Here is a 15,109-nt window from a genome sequence, read left to right as displayed (position 1 = left end):
GACACGATTTCAACAGCTTATTGAGAAATGGTACAGAGGCGAACTTTGGACGCTGCTACTGGCTGGAAAGATCGATCTCGATGCGACTTGGGATGAAAGTCACCACTAATGCTGGCAGCAGAACAAGGACGCAAAGAAACAGCCAGTTTGCTGCTTCTTTCCGACAAGGATGACTCCCATGAACGGAGCGAGGAGGGAAAGACATTTGTGATGTGGGCTGCAGGTAATGGGCGCAACGACATAATTGAAGCACTGCTTGACACTGGCCTGGTGAATAGTTCAAAGAAGGATAAGAACGGCTTCACGCCCGAGAGGTGGGCAAAGAAGCACAGACACACAGAGGCAGCTCAGCTGTTCGCTCGCTCACGGTGGGCCTGGACCAGTGGTACCTACACGTAACCTGGCTCTAGCTGTAGAATATCATCTAGATATATATCTACAACACAAGATCAAATTGGGAGTGTCAAAAGCATTAAGAACAGGAGCTTGAATAAGTAGCAGCAAATTTGAACCTTCCCTACGACGTTGAAGAGTCCACATGTAAGTTTGGCTTACAGTAGGATACAGTACACAAGCTGTGTTTGTTCTGTAGCGGAGCGCGAGTTTTGTGTTTTCGTCCTTGAATCGGGTCTAGTACATAACTTATACTCGTCACATTTCGGGAGAGCTTATGAGTGTCAGACAGCTACCTTAACTTAAGATTATTGACGCTCAATGGCTACAGCTTCAACATTGTGGAAGTAATCTGGCTGCTGTAACAGGTGCACATTCTTGAATCGAGGGTATGTATCTGCAATCGCCGTTTCCAAAGACGAACTCGGATCTTCATCTGTCCGCAGCGAACCGGTATAACATTAAAGATCCTTTGGATTAGTGTGTCAATGAGCGTGGCGCGGCCGAATAATATGCGCACGCATTTGACCTGAATTGCTTCGTTATGTAAAACCTGAGAGGATCGCTTCAATACATGGCATGTGGGTCTCTAACTGAAGTCTTCTGTCTCGTTTTGACACTTTGAAGAAACGAAAGTCGAATATTGCCTACTACGAGAAGAAAACGACTTTAGGCGCGAGACTTGTTACAGTGGAGCTGCGTAGACATTGAGTAGTAATCTCGGACGCCTGGAAAGGGTACGGATGGGATCGACTGTATTGAGTGTGTTGCGACAGAAGAACTACAATACTTGAGCGAAACGACGCCTGCCCCTCAAATTTTGTCTCTTGCAATGCTCCTTCTGTGGTATTCACATCTGCTTCATCTTTCACACGCGTCGTATACAATCTTCCAACTTCGGAGTGGTGTTGTCGTTCCTGTCTCTGGAAAGCCCACCTTCGTATTGGCTAATACTGTCAGTTTTCTAACATCAGCAGAACCTATGAGACGTACTCAAGTTGTGAGAACATCTTGTAGACGGTGAGATGCTAGTCGCGGTTGTGAATACAACGCCAGCAGCTTGCAATGTTGCAGCCGCCGCAACGCATAACCCACGGGAGGTAGTTCGAATTACACTCTTGACAAGATTCTCCACGGTTTCGTGTCCAAAAGTGAACATGAGGGGCCGCCGGTACAGCAGGGACTGAAGCAGACTGAACTGCTAGAGCTGGAGCAGGATGAACCGCTAGGACAGCGGGTGTTGGACGGGTCAAATAGGCTTCGTCCCATTTGGGGCAGCTGCAAAGCTTCCACTTTACGCCACAGAGATAGCAGAATTGGTGGTGGCATCGACAGCTGTAACTTTTAGCTCCGACTATTTCTTGTTTGTGGGTACGTACGTCATGTGGAAACATCCGTGAGCGAGCTCTACCATGTTGTTGCACCTCGTGCATTGCTGCCACTTACTCCGCTTTGCAGCATCCATGAGAAGCTGTACATGCGGGTCGCTAGGACATAGACCAGTATGCTCCTGGCTCTTACACTGTGCGCAGGTCTTGTGCTTGCAAAAGACGCAGACACCAATTCCATTTGTGATGTCTTTAGGCCGAATGAACTTGGAGCAACCGGCGTTGGCGCAGTACGTAGGGTTGGGAGTCGCGAGTTCATCAACCTTGAGATCGAACTTCTTCACCATCTCCCGGGGGAGCATGGTGCGGCAGGTGTCGAGAGGTATCACTACCCTGCAGCATCGCGGCGGGAATAGTGTAGGATTTTCAATGGCACTGGTGAACAGATCCAAGAGACACGTGCGACAATAGCTGTGCAGCTCCGGGGCACACTGAAGGCGAAGGACATTCTTGCTCGGCACGATCTCCATACAAGCATTGCACTTCGTGAAAGCGTCAGAGCCTAAGATCTTGGAGTTGGTATCGCCCTTTGTCTGCTTAGACGGAGCTGTACGAACACCACGCAGAAGCGGGCGATTTGCGACAACAGGCTGAATAGGCCCTCCTTCAGGTGCGTGCTGAATACTGTCTTCGTCAGCTGCTCCAAATGCGGAAGCGTAAAGATCTTTTGCCATCTCCCATTGCTCATCCTGGTCATTGTCTTCCGCTTCACGAAGTTGAGCTTCGTAGTTAGCACTGAACGCAGCATCTGCTGGGCCAACTGGAATGCCAGCCAAGCTCATGGCTAGTTGATGGTCGCTGACTGCCTGCCTCTCGTCATCCAAGAGCTTATTGAATGCAACGCGTTCGTTGTACTCATCCTTGAGTATCTTGATGACAAGAACCTGCCCTTCTAGTAGCGACAGCTGGTGTGTCAAGTCGCGCTGAATCATCTCGATACTGGCGCGTTCATCACCTTCCGGGACTTCATTGTCGTTGTAGAGACTGTCGAGTAGATCGGCTAGATCGGCTAGCTGCAGCTGTATGGCAACCTTAGCTGTCTGGGGTTCCATCGAGGTGAAGTCCATGGTCTTGTTAGATGTTGGTTAGCGTGTTGTAGGTTAAAAGCGTAAGCTTTTTCATGTGAGTTCTCTTGCCCAGGCTGACATAATAGGACCCGACTATGGACGCAGGTTGAGGTGAAGGCGTAGGCATATTTCCGCTTTGGCTCATCAGGGTTTTCGAGATCCGAAACTAGACGAAGCGTTTCGAGTCAAAACAAACCTAACATGGATATCTTCAAACGTAAGATGGAGTAACAAGAGCTAGCATCAGCTTCCAGCGAAGTTTACAGAACGAAATACCAGTTGCAACTTCTCTTGAGCAACTACCTTACGTGAACAAACGTTGGGAGCTATCTGTGAGTTGGCTGGAGGACGGCAAAAAGGTAGGGAAGGAGTTGCGATGACATCGACTGCCGCTGAACACACCCTTGCGGTGCACTTTCATCACTCATCTTTATGAAAATCCGGGGAGTTTAAGCAGATAAATTCACCTTGGGCCTTGAGTTGATCCCAGCTTGATGCAATGCCTGCTGCGGCACAACATCACACAGATGCCACTTGCGGTCTCGAGACGGAGAGCTGCCCATCAGTAACTCCATACGCAGGTACACTCACAGAGCAACACTTCAAAGATTTACTCTATACTATAATCTTACGTACAGTATTGTTCAACGTTCTAAGTGCTGTTGATACCTAATCCTACAGTGAAAGAGTCGAGGGCCAGCGTGCATGCGTTCTCCCAACCAAGGACGCTTTCACTTCTATTTATCTATACCTTAGCAGTGTGACCGCCTCGGCGAGTGTGCACGCTAAGAAAGATGTCCTTGTCCACATAAGTATAAGCCCCCCTCAGCTTGTCTACCATCCTGCACATACCCACTTCTCAACCTTATCAGCGCCTGCGCCTTCCCGCTGATCGTACCTACACTCAAACTCTCATTTCGAAAAAAAGCTTAACTAAACATGGAGCAGAACCTCTGGCTCTCCAACGCCAACGTGAGCAATTCTGCTTCTTTCTGGGCTGCCAAGTCTGACGTGAAGTCACCGACCACGCCTGAGTCTGTCGATCTTCTGCGGACCACACCACAAGAGCCACCGAAGAATGCTGTAGGTATATTGCGCAAAGGCAAGCATACTCTCTCCATACCACAAGTACTGGCTGACATTATTGCAGGTGCCAAAGACGACACTAAGAAGTCCAATTGGGCCGACAGCGATGACGATGAAGAGTTCCTCGCATCGTTCACCGACACATCGCACATTCAGGAGCTGGAGAAGACTGTCATCGCTAAGGATGCTCGCATCATCGATATGGATAACGCCCTACAAGAGAAGGATGGTCGCATCGCAGAGCTCGAGGATGTTGTAGAGAGGCAGCAGCGCGGTCTCGACAAGATGAATATCAGCACAGACGTTCTCTCCACCCAGGTTGAAGGACTAAAGACGGAGGCCCATAAGCAGCTTTTCCATGTGCAGGAGCTCATCACAGAAATTGAGAAAAAGGACCGGCGCATTGCGGTGCTAGAGATCGACCTTGACCGTCTCTGCGATACGATCGTAGGACTTGACGTTGAACAGGCATCAAAACAAGCCTCTTCACACGAGACGTCCATGGTTGTAGATGAAGAGGTCACGAAGGAGAAGGATTCCGAAAAGGAAGCTCAGTCGACGAAAACTGAGGATGCACCTACCAAACCTGTGGTCCAGAACAACGACAAGGGCACATTTGTTCTCGATGCAGATTCTCCAGAACCTAAGGCTACCTTTCCTGGAGCGGCTGGCTCTGTAGTGGACCTTTCTGGCTTCCCGGTGTTCGTCACCCCAGCTACCATCAAGCAAACTGCACCACCTCCGCCAGCACCTAAATTGAAGATGGGTATTGACCTCTCCAAGTTTGCGAAGAAGACTTCATCTAAGACCCCAATCATTCCCAAGGCGAAATCAGGGTCTGGCACAAGCAAGCATGACAAATGGGACAGCCCAGCCCCTAAGATCGACTCCTCATCAGATGTCCGCACGAAATCCTACGAGGAGCGTGTTTTGTTCGCGAACGGCCCAAAGGTGGAAGTGAAGATGGGTGGTGTTTCTCTTCCCGCCGTTCCAAAGTACATATTGATGCAGTGCTCATCAAAGGCGTTCAAGCACTTCACCGAATCACCAGAAGTTACTACCTTCACCTTGCCCGCCAATTCGATGGATTTCGATGCGGCAGCCGCCCATCTTGGGTGGATGAAGGAGATGACCTACAAAGGCCGCGCATACTCCATCACACTCAACTCTGACGAGAAGTTCGACGACAAGAACCTTCAGATCTGTCGTGCCGCTCGAGTGCTTGGCCTCAATAACATGTACGTGGGTCACTTCACCAAGATCTTCTGCGACCGCATCCGTTCTGACGCCGCTTCGTACGAGTTTCTGTCGAAGGTCGCTGCTGCTGCCTACCCAGAGAACGATCCGATCTACGACTGCCTGACTAACAACCTAGCCAACCTCCGCACCCGCACCACCGTCAAAGAGCCTGCTAAGCTCAAAGAACTCCTAGATGCGTACCCAGGTCTCAAGACTTGCGTAGAGAAGATCGGCGAGCGCATGCACAAGAAGCAGCGCGGTGCCAAGGGCGAGAACAACACCAAGGTTGTTCACGTCGATAAGAAGATGTTCGTGTAAGGTCTCGTATTTCAAGCTTCATTCTTGTTTTACAATTTACCTTGGTGGGATCGTGGCGGTCCTTGAATTTGTCCGAGGCGCAAAGTACAGGATTTAGCACAATGTTCTAGGATCATGTAATACGTAAGTCCCTTGCCTTGTACTAGGTTTCGCTAAAAAAGCTTTCCTAGATCACTGGCGTTAAGTCCCAGATAGAAAATTTAATATGGATCTTACCCAACTCCTCACCCTCTGATCATCGGTGAGCAGGTATCTATTGAGTGATGATAGAGTGAACTCGAGCCTTATGGCACAGTGGTCTAGACCAGCCACAAATGTCCTTCTACTGCTAGTCAGTGATGATCTACGACAAAACGTTGTGCATGGTGGTTTACCTTGAACAATGCGTGTCCACGGCTGTCTGCCATTGCTACCTTTTGTCCAAAACACAACCTTTCACCATATTTTGAATCCTCGACTTGCTGAAAAACCTGTGCCTCACAATCGCAGCTTCATGACCATGCAGGCAGCTGTGGCGTAGAGTCTAATGTTGCGCAGCAATGAATAAAGAAAGACGGCGAAGCGTACTATACTAGAGAGACTACAGACACTGAGAAGGAAGGCAGTTTCAGTGCTCTTTCTACGGCAGACTCGTACAAATGATCACCTATACAATTGCAGCTGAGTTCTAAAGGAATGCAGAAACCCCTAAAGTCTAAAGAAAGGCGCGCTTATTTACATTACAGGTGCGCGAGAGTACAGCGGTAAAGCTGCATTCTCCAGCATCAAGATGGCTGATTACAAGGTATTGGAGCGTCTTCCCTCTTCACACTCGTTGATGTCATGATTCCATCATAAGCCTTCGCAAGCTCTTCTTGACTATTATGCACAACAAACCATAAGTAGTCCGTTAACATTGACAGAGGCTGACCGATTGCACATTCTACCATGCCCCATTAAAGCAAGCCAGGTACCATCAGTGGGTGTTGATCGTGATCTGAGCGGCACGCAGGGTTTCAATAAATATGCAAAGGAATCCACTGGCGAATAATGCCATCATGGCGACCCTCTGTCCACGAGGCATTTGCATATTCCACATAAGATGCAGGGGGAAGGTGGTGACTGTATGTATATTTAGAAATGGGGCATATTCTCGCAGCGGCATTGTACTTCCTCATGAGATTTGTTGTAGTATCGACAGCATATGAGTACCAAAGACTGGCGAATTGCCGGACCATGTCATGGCAGCCGCCATCGAACATGCCTTTCACAGTCTCGCACGACAGGAAGTAGGCAACAAGGTTCCCTATCTGAGTCTGTCCTAATCGGGACTAAATCCAGCGGATCTAACTGCTCAGGTACTCACAATGATTGGAAATATGATGACCGCCCACCATACTCTCTTGTAGATCGCAGACAGACCGACAATGAGCTTTCGGTACAGAAGTATGAGTGAAAGTTTCACAGACCAAAGGATTATCCAGAAGATCATCAGAGCTGGGCTTCACAGTCACCCGAGCATAAGGCAATCCTCCAACTGCCCCTAGTAGTATGGTATCTTTCCTTCTTGGGCCCCCAAGACTCGATCAGACAAAGGGGCTATGGCAATGTACAGCGAGCACTGTGTGATAAAGAAGACGTAGGCAATGAAGATCAAACAGTCCTCCGCTGCTAATATTCTTGGTCGATAGAAGAACATGCTTATTCGTGAAAGCAGGACGGCAGAAACGATGAAGATGCTAGCATAGCCGACAGCAGCGACCGTGCGTTGCGGGAAGGCGTTAGTCGGTAGTTTATACTCACGCGACATTCTGGAAAGTCGCTTGAGATAAAATGAAATGAGATGTGAAAAGGCACTGTAGGGTACGAACAAAACGGATAGAGGACTCTATATTATGAACTGCAGGCCGTAGTATCATCAACGAGGTTTACACATGTATGTGCCCTGTGTTGTTCCTCGTGCTATGCCTCTTCGACCCATGAACATGGGTAACACCAACATGGATGGTGAGCGAAATGTCGGTAGAGAGCCGTGATTAGTTGTAGGTACCATTCCTTTCAGACATATCAAGGGGTGGACCAGTGCCGTTCTTCGAGGGCTATGAATTTCCAGTATCAGAACCTCGAAATGAGACTTACTTACTCATACCCAAGAGGAATACTACTGCAGTCCTCCTATACCACAAACGCCTTTCACCGGCGTCTTAGAATGCACGAAAAAGGATGATATTCCATGATGGACTGGAGGGCAATACGGTTAGGGGGAAGATGTACTGCGCGCTGTGCCGCAGCAGCTGCAGGATTGAGTCGTTTTCAACCCGCGTTTGCCACCGGCGCTCGCCATTTGCGTATTCTCCGCGTACCTATCACTCGAAATTGTGATGGATAAAACATCTTGCGCTGGATAGAAGAACGCGTATTCTTGGTGGTTGATGTCGGCAATTCGACTGGAGGGAGGCACGTGAGAGGTTCTTTCTCCGTGGTTGTTCTGCAAAGGCGGACTAGATTTTGGCGTCAGCCGAGGCCGGAACAGGGGCCCTGAATCCTGCCTTCTCCATCTCAACTGACAACCCGACAATTTGCCAGGATACACTCTCTCGCCCCGAACGCTTGTCTGTTTGAGGGAGCTTCTGATAGGACGAAGACGTGCTTCAGATTGTACACATCAGCGTCTCAATGCCAGCAAGATATGAAGGATGTAGGTGACGGCGATGCAAGGACATGTTGTACTATGGCATAGTAATATTTAGGGCGTGTTTCGAGCACACAGTATTTGCTTCAGCATGGGACAGTCCGATGGCTAAAATCATGCCAGGTACTATTTCGCTGGTGTTCCTTCTTCGACTACTACGAGAATCCTTCGGTTGGTTCAATCTCTGTACGACAAGTGCTCTGGACCTACTACCGTAGTATTGAATCGCTGCTACGTCACATCACATTAATTGTGTCAGAAGTTCAAAATCTCAGACATTGCATGTAAGAAATCTGAGCGGCTTGTCTCTAAGCTGAACCCGATAGATCACAGCCTAAATCAGAAGTCCTTCCCGTTTCGACATGAGATGCAGCCCTTCAGTTACTCGTTGCCTTCTCCTTAGCAGCTGGAGCTCACACTCAGCAAATATTCGAAGCACCAGACTTCAACGTCACGGATGCCCTGATCGCCAACGGAGTCAATGCGTCTATGCTTCCAGAAATAACAGAGCTGACTGGACATTCCCTCAACCCATGCTCGGTAACAGTAAGTTGAGCACTGCTTTTCTCATCCTTCCGCTGATTTTGACCAGTGCGACTTCGCTGCAATTAATCTTCGGGCCAAAAAAAGCTGCAACTGACACGCATCCGAGCCACTGGTCTAAACAGCAGAATGACACACAATCGTATTGCACCTTCATACCAGAAGCCACCCTCGAGGTTTCAACGTTTATTCTCTTGTCTCGCCTAATTCCGTGCCTTTATGCCGCTGAAAGTGGTGGGCATGGCGCGTTCACGGGTGCGTCCAGCATCGAGGGTGGTATCACCATGGATTTGGCAGGACTTCAGACTCTTCAGCTGTCGGAAGGCAAGAAGACAGTTGCAGTTGGACCGAGCCATAAGTGGTACGATGTGTATGCCTACCTTTACACATACGACTGTGCAGTCGTGGGCGGCCGAGCTGCGTCTGTCGGAGTTGGAGGACTGACAGTAAGTGAATCCTACGTATAACCTGTTGCGCTGGAGACCAACGACGCTCAAGCTTGGTGGTGGGATTTATCATCCTACAAACAAACGTGGCCTCGCTTACGACAACGTTGCCTCGTATGAGGTAGTGACGGCCTCTGGAATCATCGTCATCGCAAGCCCACGATCATTTCCCGATCTATACTGGGCCCTGCGAGGTGGCGGTAACAATTTCGGCGTCGTCACTTCCTTCAACCATCTTGCAAGGTCCCATGTGGGGAGGTTTCCGCATGCACCTTGACACCGAGATCCCAAATCTGATTGACGCTTTTGTCAACACAACCACCAAAGTTGGCAATGACCCAGATGCTGCGCACACTTTGTCTTTCTCGGCTTATGAGGGCCTCAAGATGGCGTTCACAGAGCTTGAGTACGCCTCTCCAATCGATACAGCCAACGCACCCACAATCTTGAAAGACTACCTTGCCATTCCGACAGTTCAGGATGACACAGCAAATAGCTCTCTTGTAGCGTTGATACCACAACTGAGTGCAGAAATACCTGTTGGCTTCCGCACGTTCATGTGGTCTGCTTTGTTCAAGCTCGATGCCACACTCATTAGCGACATGGTTGACAGATTTTTCTCCGCCGCACCAACCTTCCCGGCTGTCTCTGTTTCTCGTGCACTTCAGAAGTCGCAGCCAGGCTGGTTCAAGCTTGATAGCTCGCCATTCGGGACGCAAGTATGAGCTGCTGACATGATAGCAGTCAATATGCACTGTTAGAAAACAATCAAGCAGTGTTCGCTACCATATGCTAGTCAAACACCATGACTTCCAAAAGTGTAAGCTACACAACCCCCACTCCTATGACGCCGTGATCAAACGTCGAGAAGCGCTCACCTCCGGCGACAGACTCTTCAAAACCGCAACAAGCTCATCAACAGCACCCTCCAGCGTAGCATCCTTGCAAGGCTCCAGCGCATCGAGAATAAATAAGACCCTGGTCGTCCCATCCTCAATCGCAGTCCGCGAGCACTGTCGCCAATTCCACCTCCGACAAGTAATGCCTGCGTCGTCACACCACACCACCTCGCCAACCGGCGCAAACTCCGCGACCTTCACCCCCGCAGCCGTCGTCTCGAACGTCTCCTTCCCAGTCGCGCGAACCAAGCACGGCGCGCCGCGGTACTTATCCAGATCCTCGCCGCCAAACGGAATCTGATGCTTCACGCTGATGGCGTTGTAGATGTCCGTCAGGCGGTTCACGCGCGGCAGCCCGCCTTCCGCGCGCCGCATGAGCGACTCCAGACTACATCTGTCCTTCTTCGGCTTAGCGCCGAAGCTCTTGTAAGCGTCGCGCCAAGCGGCAATGTGCGGGATGTCGGTGACGGCCTGTGTGGAGAGGGCTGTGCGGGCCGAGGACTCGGCGGATTGGAGGAGCGCTTCGCTGGTGCTGTCGCTGGGGCCTTTGGGGATGTTCTCTACGACTACCAAGAGTGCGCGGTAGTCTGGGCGCAGTTTGAGCACCTCGGGCGCTATCTTTGCTGCGTGCAGGATGGCGTCGGTGGCTTTGGACATTTTGGGTGGGAGGTGGGCGATGTGAATGGATATATTTTAGTGGTGTATGAAAAGGAAGGGTTTCTGTGGAGGTCTGGAAATTTTGGTAGTGCTTGAATCGAGCAGTGAAGAAACCGAGCATGCAATATAACATGTCCGACGTTGATTCACTAACAACGCTAACGAGAGAGGTTGACATTTGCACGCCCTACCACCATTCTCATCAAAGGCTCCACTCCACGTGACTTGCTAGCCATTGACTTACGCAACCGCAAACGGTCTCAACAAACCGAACTGGGTTTCGTGTTAAACAAAAAGGGGTAGGTAGGTTCAGGAAGAGGGTTGCAACAAAAGAACGTTGAATGAAAAGCCATGCTGGCTCAGGTCTCTGAGACAGGAAGCAATTGCCCCAAGAGATTCATCAGCGCGATTCGAATCCCATCTCCGAAGGAAGGGCAGAAAATACGGCTGCAATTTGAACCGGCGGTCCATCTCTGTCATGTAATTCTCTGGCAGATAACCAGACCAATGTGCGTACCGAGAGAATTAAAGCCTTGGAACTGATTGACCATGCGTGGGAGCTGTGACTGCGTAACCATCCAAAGACGGCTCGCAGATATATAGTTCAGAACATCAAGGAGCTGCAAAGCCCAAGTGTGTCGTCTGCAGACGTCGCGTTGATTTTGCCTGCCGAATCACATCGTCTGTATTCTCCACGAGATTTTGATCCAGGTTGGAAACGTCGAGCGCGTCACTGTGTGATTCAGGCGTTCTGTGGTGTTCATGCATCAGGTGGGTTTCTGCCGCGCGTGTCCTTTCACAAAGCGTGTCGTGTTCATCTAGGGAGTCGAGATGGAACTATTCTTTGAGCTGGTTTCACATGGCAAGAGACGTTCACCTGCTTGTATGACCATGCTCAGCCGCCATTGCTTCTATCCGCTTGGGTGAAAGACTTGTCGGGACCGTTCTGGTAGCGAGGTCTGCTTGTGAATATCCAATGATGACCTCATCGGTCGATGGCCAGGACGATTCGTTGATCCCACCCTGAGGAAGCACTACACCTTCATCGAGCGTGATATTTCGCTGACCATCGTGGCCAGGTGTAAGTGTGGTTTCGTGGTAAAGTCTCGCCAAGCGGAACAAGTTTCTTACGAAGAAGAGACCCCTCCACTCTTGCGAGGCGGACTCAGGTTTAGGTCGCCTAGTCGTCATCGTCGCCCAGACTTAATCCACCTTCTCCTGAAATATATTTGCTCCAAAGATGGTGGTGCAGCTTCGAGTACGCCTGCAAGGTATCGAAGACGATTTCGTTGGATTCATAGTCTGGTTTCCGAAGAAGCGACTCTTCGAACAAGATTTTCATATCGTGGCAAGCGGCCAGCTTTAGATGGCAGCATCCATCACTCCATTTGGGTATTCTGCTGATAAACCACTGTGCCAGTTCATCCAGCTTCGAGAATAGAGCAGTACTGTCATAGTCTCTGACTGGGCTAGCGCAGGGTTTGTCACTGCCAATGATCTGGTTTAAGCGACTACGGCGTCGAAGAATCGCAAACTCTGCTGTATGATGAATGAGTATTCTTACAGGCCAACCTAAAGCGGTTTCTTCTGGCTCTTGCAAATCTTTCGTGGCTGTTTCGAAAGACTTTTGAACACTGATGACCGCACAATCCACCATGTATTCATATGTGAGACTCCCATCGAGAACGGATACAAGACTGTTTACCATCCTCCTCAGGATGTTCAAGTCGGGATTTTCCCACCGTAGTGGTGGTAGACAGGGCTTTAGCTCGACTTTTTGGTGTCCATGGCTAAGAGCGGTTGCCAACTTTGTAAATGGCTGGCCGTTCCTGGGACTGCTCTGAACAGGCATGGGTAGATTCCCCTGTCGTTCAATTGATACCGCTTCGTTCGAACTCAACGGCAAATGCTGGGTCTCAGGAACAACCTCGGCGGAAACGCGGTCTTGTGACACATCCAGTTGCGAGTCGTCGGCACTGGGATCAGCATACTGATCAAAGTCGATGTCTAAGTTTGCTGGTGTATATGATGTAAAGTCGAGTCTTCCTTCCTTGGCCCGATCGTGCTCCAGGGTTGGCGCAGTCCCTAGCGCTCTTGTGGATTCTAGCGGGCTAGACTCTTCAGGACTGGGCAGCAGCACGACATCATGCCAACCTGATCTTGATGGCTTTTGTGGGTGAAGCGAACCATTTGCAGCAAAGCTCTGGTTCTCATGTTGACGCACGGCTTTGTCGGCAACTAAACCATCTTGTTGTAACACTAGTGCCTTTGGTGCAGGTAGGGTATTGCAGTCGGTTCCAAAACTCTCCACGTCTACAAGACCCATACTGGGGGCAATATTCGGTGTTGGAGAGATTCGGTCGTCTTCTGACGGAAGCTGTGCAATACAGATACTAGTTGCGGGTGTAGGAAGCGGGCCCCTTGGCTCTTCTGAGTCTGGAGCTGCCTTACTACGCTTGGAGGGAAATTGCTGTTCGTTGCGCTTCCTCTTCGAGGCCGACTGGGCGGATAGGAATGCGTCACTGGCGTCAGGAAAACGTCGGTCGATATAAGAATCAAGACTTCGAGATCGTTCTGCCTCATCGCGAAGATCGGGAATGAAATTCGCGTACCTCAGTGCTCTTTTGCGGGTAGTTCTCCGTTCGTCGGCCGGGTAGTCGGCTTGATCTAATGAAAAGTCTGCCACGTCACGCGACAATAACGATTGTTGGCCATCAATCACACGCCTTGAAGGTTTTCGCTGTCTCGTAGAACGTCGGCGTTTGCGCTGCTCTTCCGGTGTTTGGGGACAAGGTGGTTGCGCCGCGTTCTGCTCGCTTTCTTCTGGGACGACTTCCTCGACGGCATCAACCTCCGCGACCTCCTCGACCTCCTCGACCTCCTCGACCTCGAACTCCGCAACTGCCTCAGTTTCCTCTCCCGAGTCGTAGCGTTCTATTTCCGCAAATCTAGCAGCTATCGATTCACGCCTCTCAGCAGGGTTTTCCGGACACGGGACACGAGGGATCCACTTCCTCTCTACCGGATTGTTCAACTTTTCTTGCAGCCGCGCAGCTATCCATCGGCGAACGGCCATGGAAATCCTGGAGTCAACCATGAGTCTTTAACATCAGGATTGTCGATAGAGTGACTCACGTTTCTCGATCTCTTGGCCATGCTGGGCTTTCCTCTCCCTTCTTTGCTTTTGCGTTTGCTAACGGGGCTACACAGTACTTCCTGTGCCCCCAGAGCTGTTCACCCCAGTCTCTCGTAACAAGCAACGTGTGCGCCGTGTCTTCCATGAACGCACTACGAATTTGGATGGGCGTGGTGCGCCGGTCAACAACAACGGGATCTTTCGCGACTTCTTCTGCCAAAAGGTTCGGATCGTTGGCATAGTCCGAAACCCACTCGTCAATCTCTTTTGAAAACTCTGTCGACTTGTCATCGAGAAAGCACCTCGGCATGGAACCTGGACCGCTCTGGAAAGCAAGCCACAGTTGACGTATGTAGGTCTTGATGGGCTGTCGTTTCTCCTCTTCAATGTCAAAGCCCAGCAGGTAGCCTAATCCTGGGTCGTCTGCGGGAGGTCTCAATGGCCTTTTCTTTATATATCTATGCAGCTCATTCAACAAGGGCATGTTTGCGACCGAGAACGTCTGGTCGTCTCTGGACTGTGCGCCAGCAGGGGCGCGCAGCGAGACGCGCCAGGAGGAGATGCTCGAGACTGAAGAACGTAATTAGACGAAGCGACCGACGGTCATCTGAGGCAAATTTGCAGCATGTTGATAACACCGAGCTAGAGGGAGAAGTTGTGCTGATGTTTGTTTGGAACAATAAGCGCTGCAAAAGGTGGGGCGCCATTAGCGTGGATGGCCGCTAGCCGGAGCTCGAGACAACAGGACCTGGAGTATCCGGATATCAAAATGCGATCAGCATTTTTCATCTGTGCGCTTCTACTTGATGAGCAAACACTTGGCACCCAGCCCCGCATCCAGCCCTGCACACTGAGCAAACAACGAACCCCTGAAAGAGTGTAACTAGTAATGGATATGTTTGCTCGACATTCTAGCTTTGGCGTAATTAGCGTGATGAGACCTAAGCTGTGCGTTGTAATCAAAAAAGACGGCGTTGGATGTTGGCAAGACATGCCTGTGGAATCAGGAATCAAAGCTTATGCAGGCATGCAGCTTTGTCATACCATCCTACCTAGTCTCAGCTCTGGACAAAAGCAAACAACGCTGTACGACTTGATAACGCTTGCGGTTAGCTCTACGAAGAGCCACATTGTACCGACCTTTACGTTCTACAAACCCGCAGATATTGTTATGATTTCCGTCAAGTCATCGATCTACACGATGGAAGAGCGTGCCAACCGCGGAGTAGAGTAGCGTACAGTTCAAGAAGAGAGGACAATTGCTCC

General features: G+C 50.2%; 6 protein-coding genes across 6 annotated transcripts, besides 1 other annotated feature; 3 read left to right on the top strand and 3 right to left on the bottom strand.

Moving 5' to 3' along the window:
• Positions 1–108: 108 nt before the first annotated feature.
• On the top strand, positions 109–399 carry EKO05_0003256 (uncharacterized protein; the record flags this gene model as incomplete). The annotated part of the gene is made up of 1 exon (XM_038945418.1): positions 109–399. One exon carries the CDS (start codon positions 109–111, stop codon positions 397–399), a length of 291 nt encoding a protein of 96 aa, XP_038801004.1.
• Positions 400–1,747: 1,348 nt separating this feature from the next.
• Positions 1,748–2,848, bottom strand: EKO05_0003255 (uncharacterized protein; the record flags this gene model as incomplete). Its single annotated transcript, XM_038945419.1, has 1 exon — positions 1,748–2,848. One exon carries the CDS (start codon positions 2,846–2,848, stop codon positions 1,748–1,750), a length of 1,101 nt encoding a protein of 366 aa, XP_038801005.1.
• A 939-nt stretch (positions 2,849–3,787) lies between these two features.
• EKO05_0003254 (uncharacterized protein) lies at positions 3,788–5,491 on the top strand (the record flags this gene model as incomplete). Its single annotated transcript, XM_038938634.1, has 2 exons — positions 3,788–3,935; positions 3,999–5,491. 2 exons carry the CDS (start codon positions 3,788–3,790, stop codon positions 5,489–5,491), a joined length of 1,641 nt encoding a protein of 546 aa, XP_038801006.1.
• Positions 5,492–9,399: 3,908 nt separating this feature from the next.
• EKO05_0003253 (uncharacterized protein) lies at positions 9,400–9,876 on the top strand (the record flags this gene model as incomplete). The annotated part of the gene is made up of 1 exon (XM_038938575.2): positions 9,400–9,876. The coding sequence occupies one exon, from the start codon at positions 9,400–9,402 to the stop codon at positions 9,874–9,876; it is 477 nt and encodes a 158-aa protein (XP_038801007.2).
• A 117-nt stretch (positions 9,877–9,993) lies between these two features.
• Positions 9,994–10,707, bottom strand: EKO05_0003252 (uncharacterized protein; the record flags this gene model as incomplete). Its single annotated transcript, XM_038945420.1, has 1 exon — positions 9,994–10,707. The coding sequence occupies one exon, from the start codon at positions 10,705–10,707 to the stop codon at positions 9,994–9,996; it is 714 nt and encodes a 237-aa protein (XP_038801008.1).
• Positions 10,708–11,887: 1,180 nt separating this feature from the next.
• EKO05_0003251 (uncharacterized protein) lies at positions 11,888–14,327 on the bottom strand (the record flags this gene model as incomplete). Its single annotated transcript, XM_038938511.1, has 2 exons — positions 11,888–13,790; positions 13,843–14,327. 2 exons carry the CDS (start codon positions 14,325–14,327, stop codon positions 11,888–11,890), a joined length of 2,388 nt encoding a protein of 795 aa, XP_038801009.1.
• Positions 13,557–13,597: a tandem repeat.
• Positions 14,328–15,109: the final 782 nt, after the last annotated feature.

This window comes from Ascochyta rabiei, chromosome 5 (genome assembly GCF_004011695.2).
Source record: "Ascochyta rabiei chromosome 5, complete sequence".
In the NCBI taxonomy this organism is placed as follows: Eukaryota; Fungi; Ascomycota; class Dothideomycetes; order Pleosporales; family Didymellaceae; genus Ascochyta; species Ascochyta rabiei.
Note: the sequence above shows the minus strand (reverse complement) of the source record. Positions and strands in the feature narration are given on the sequence as shown.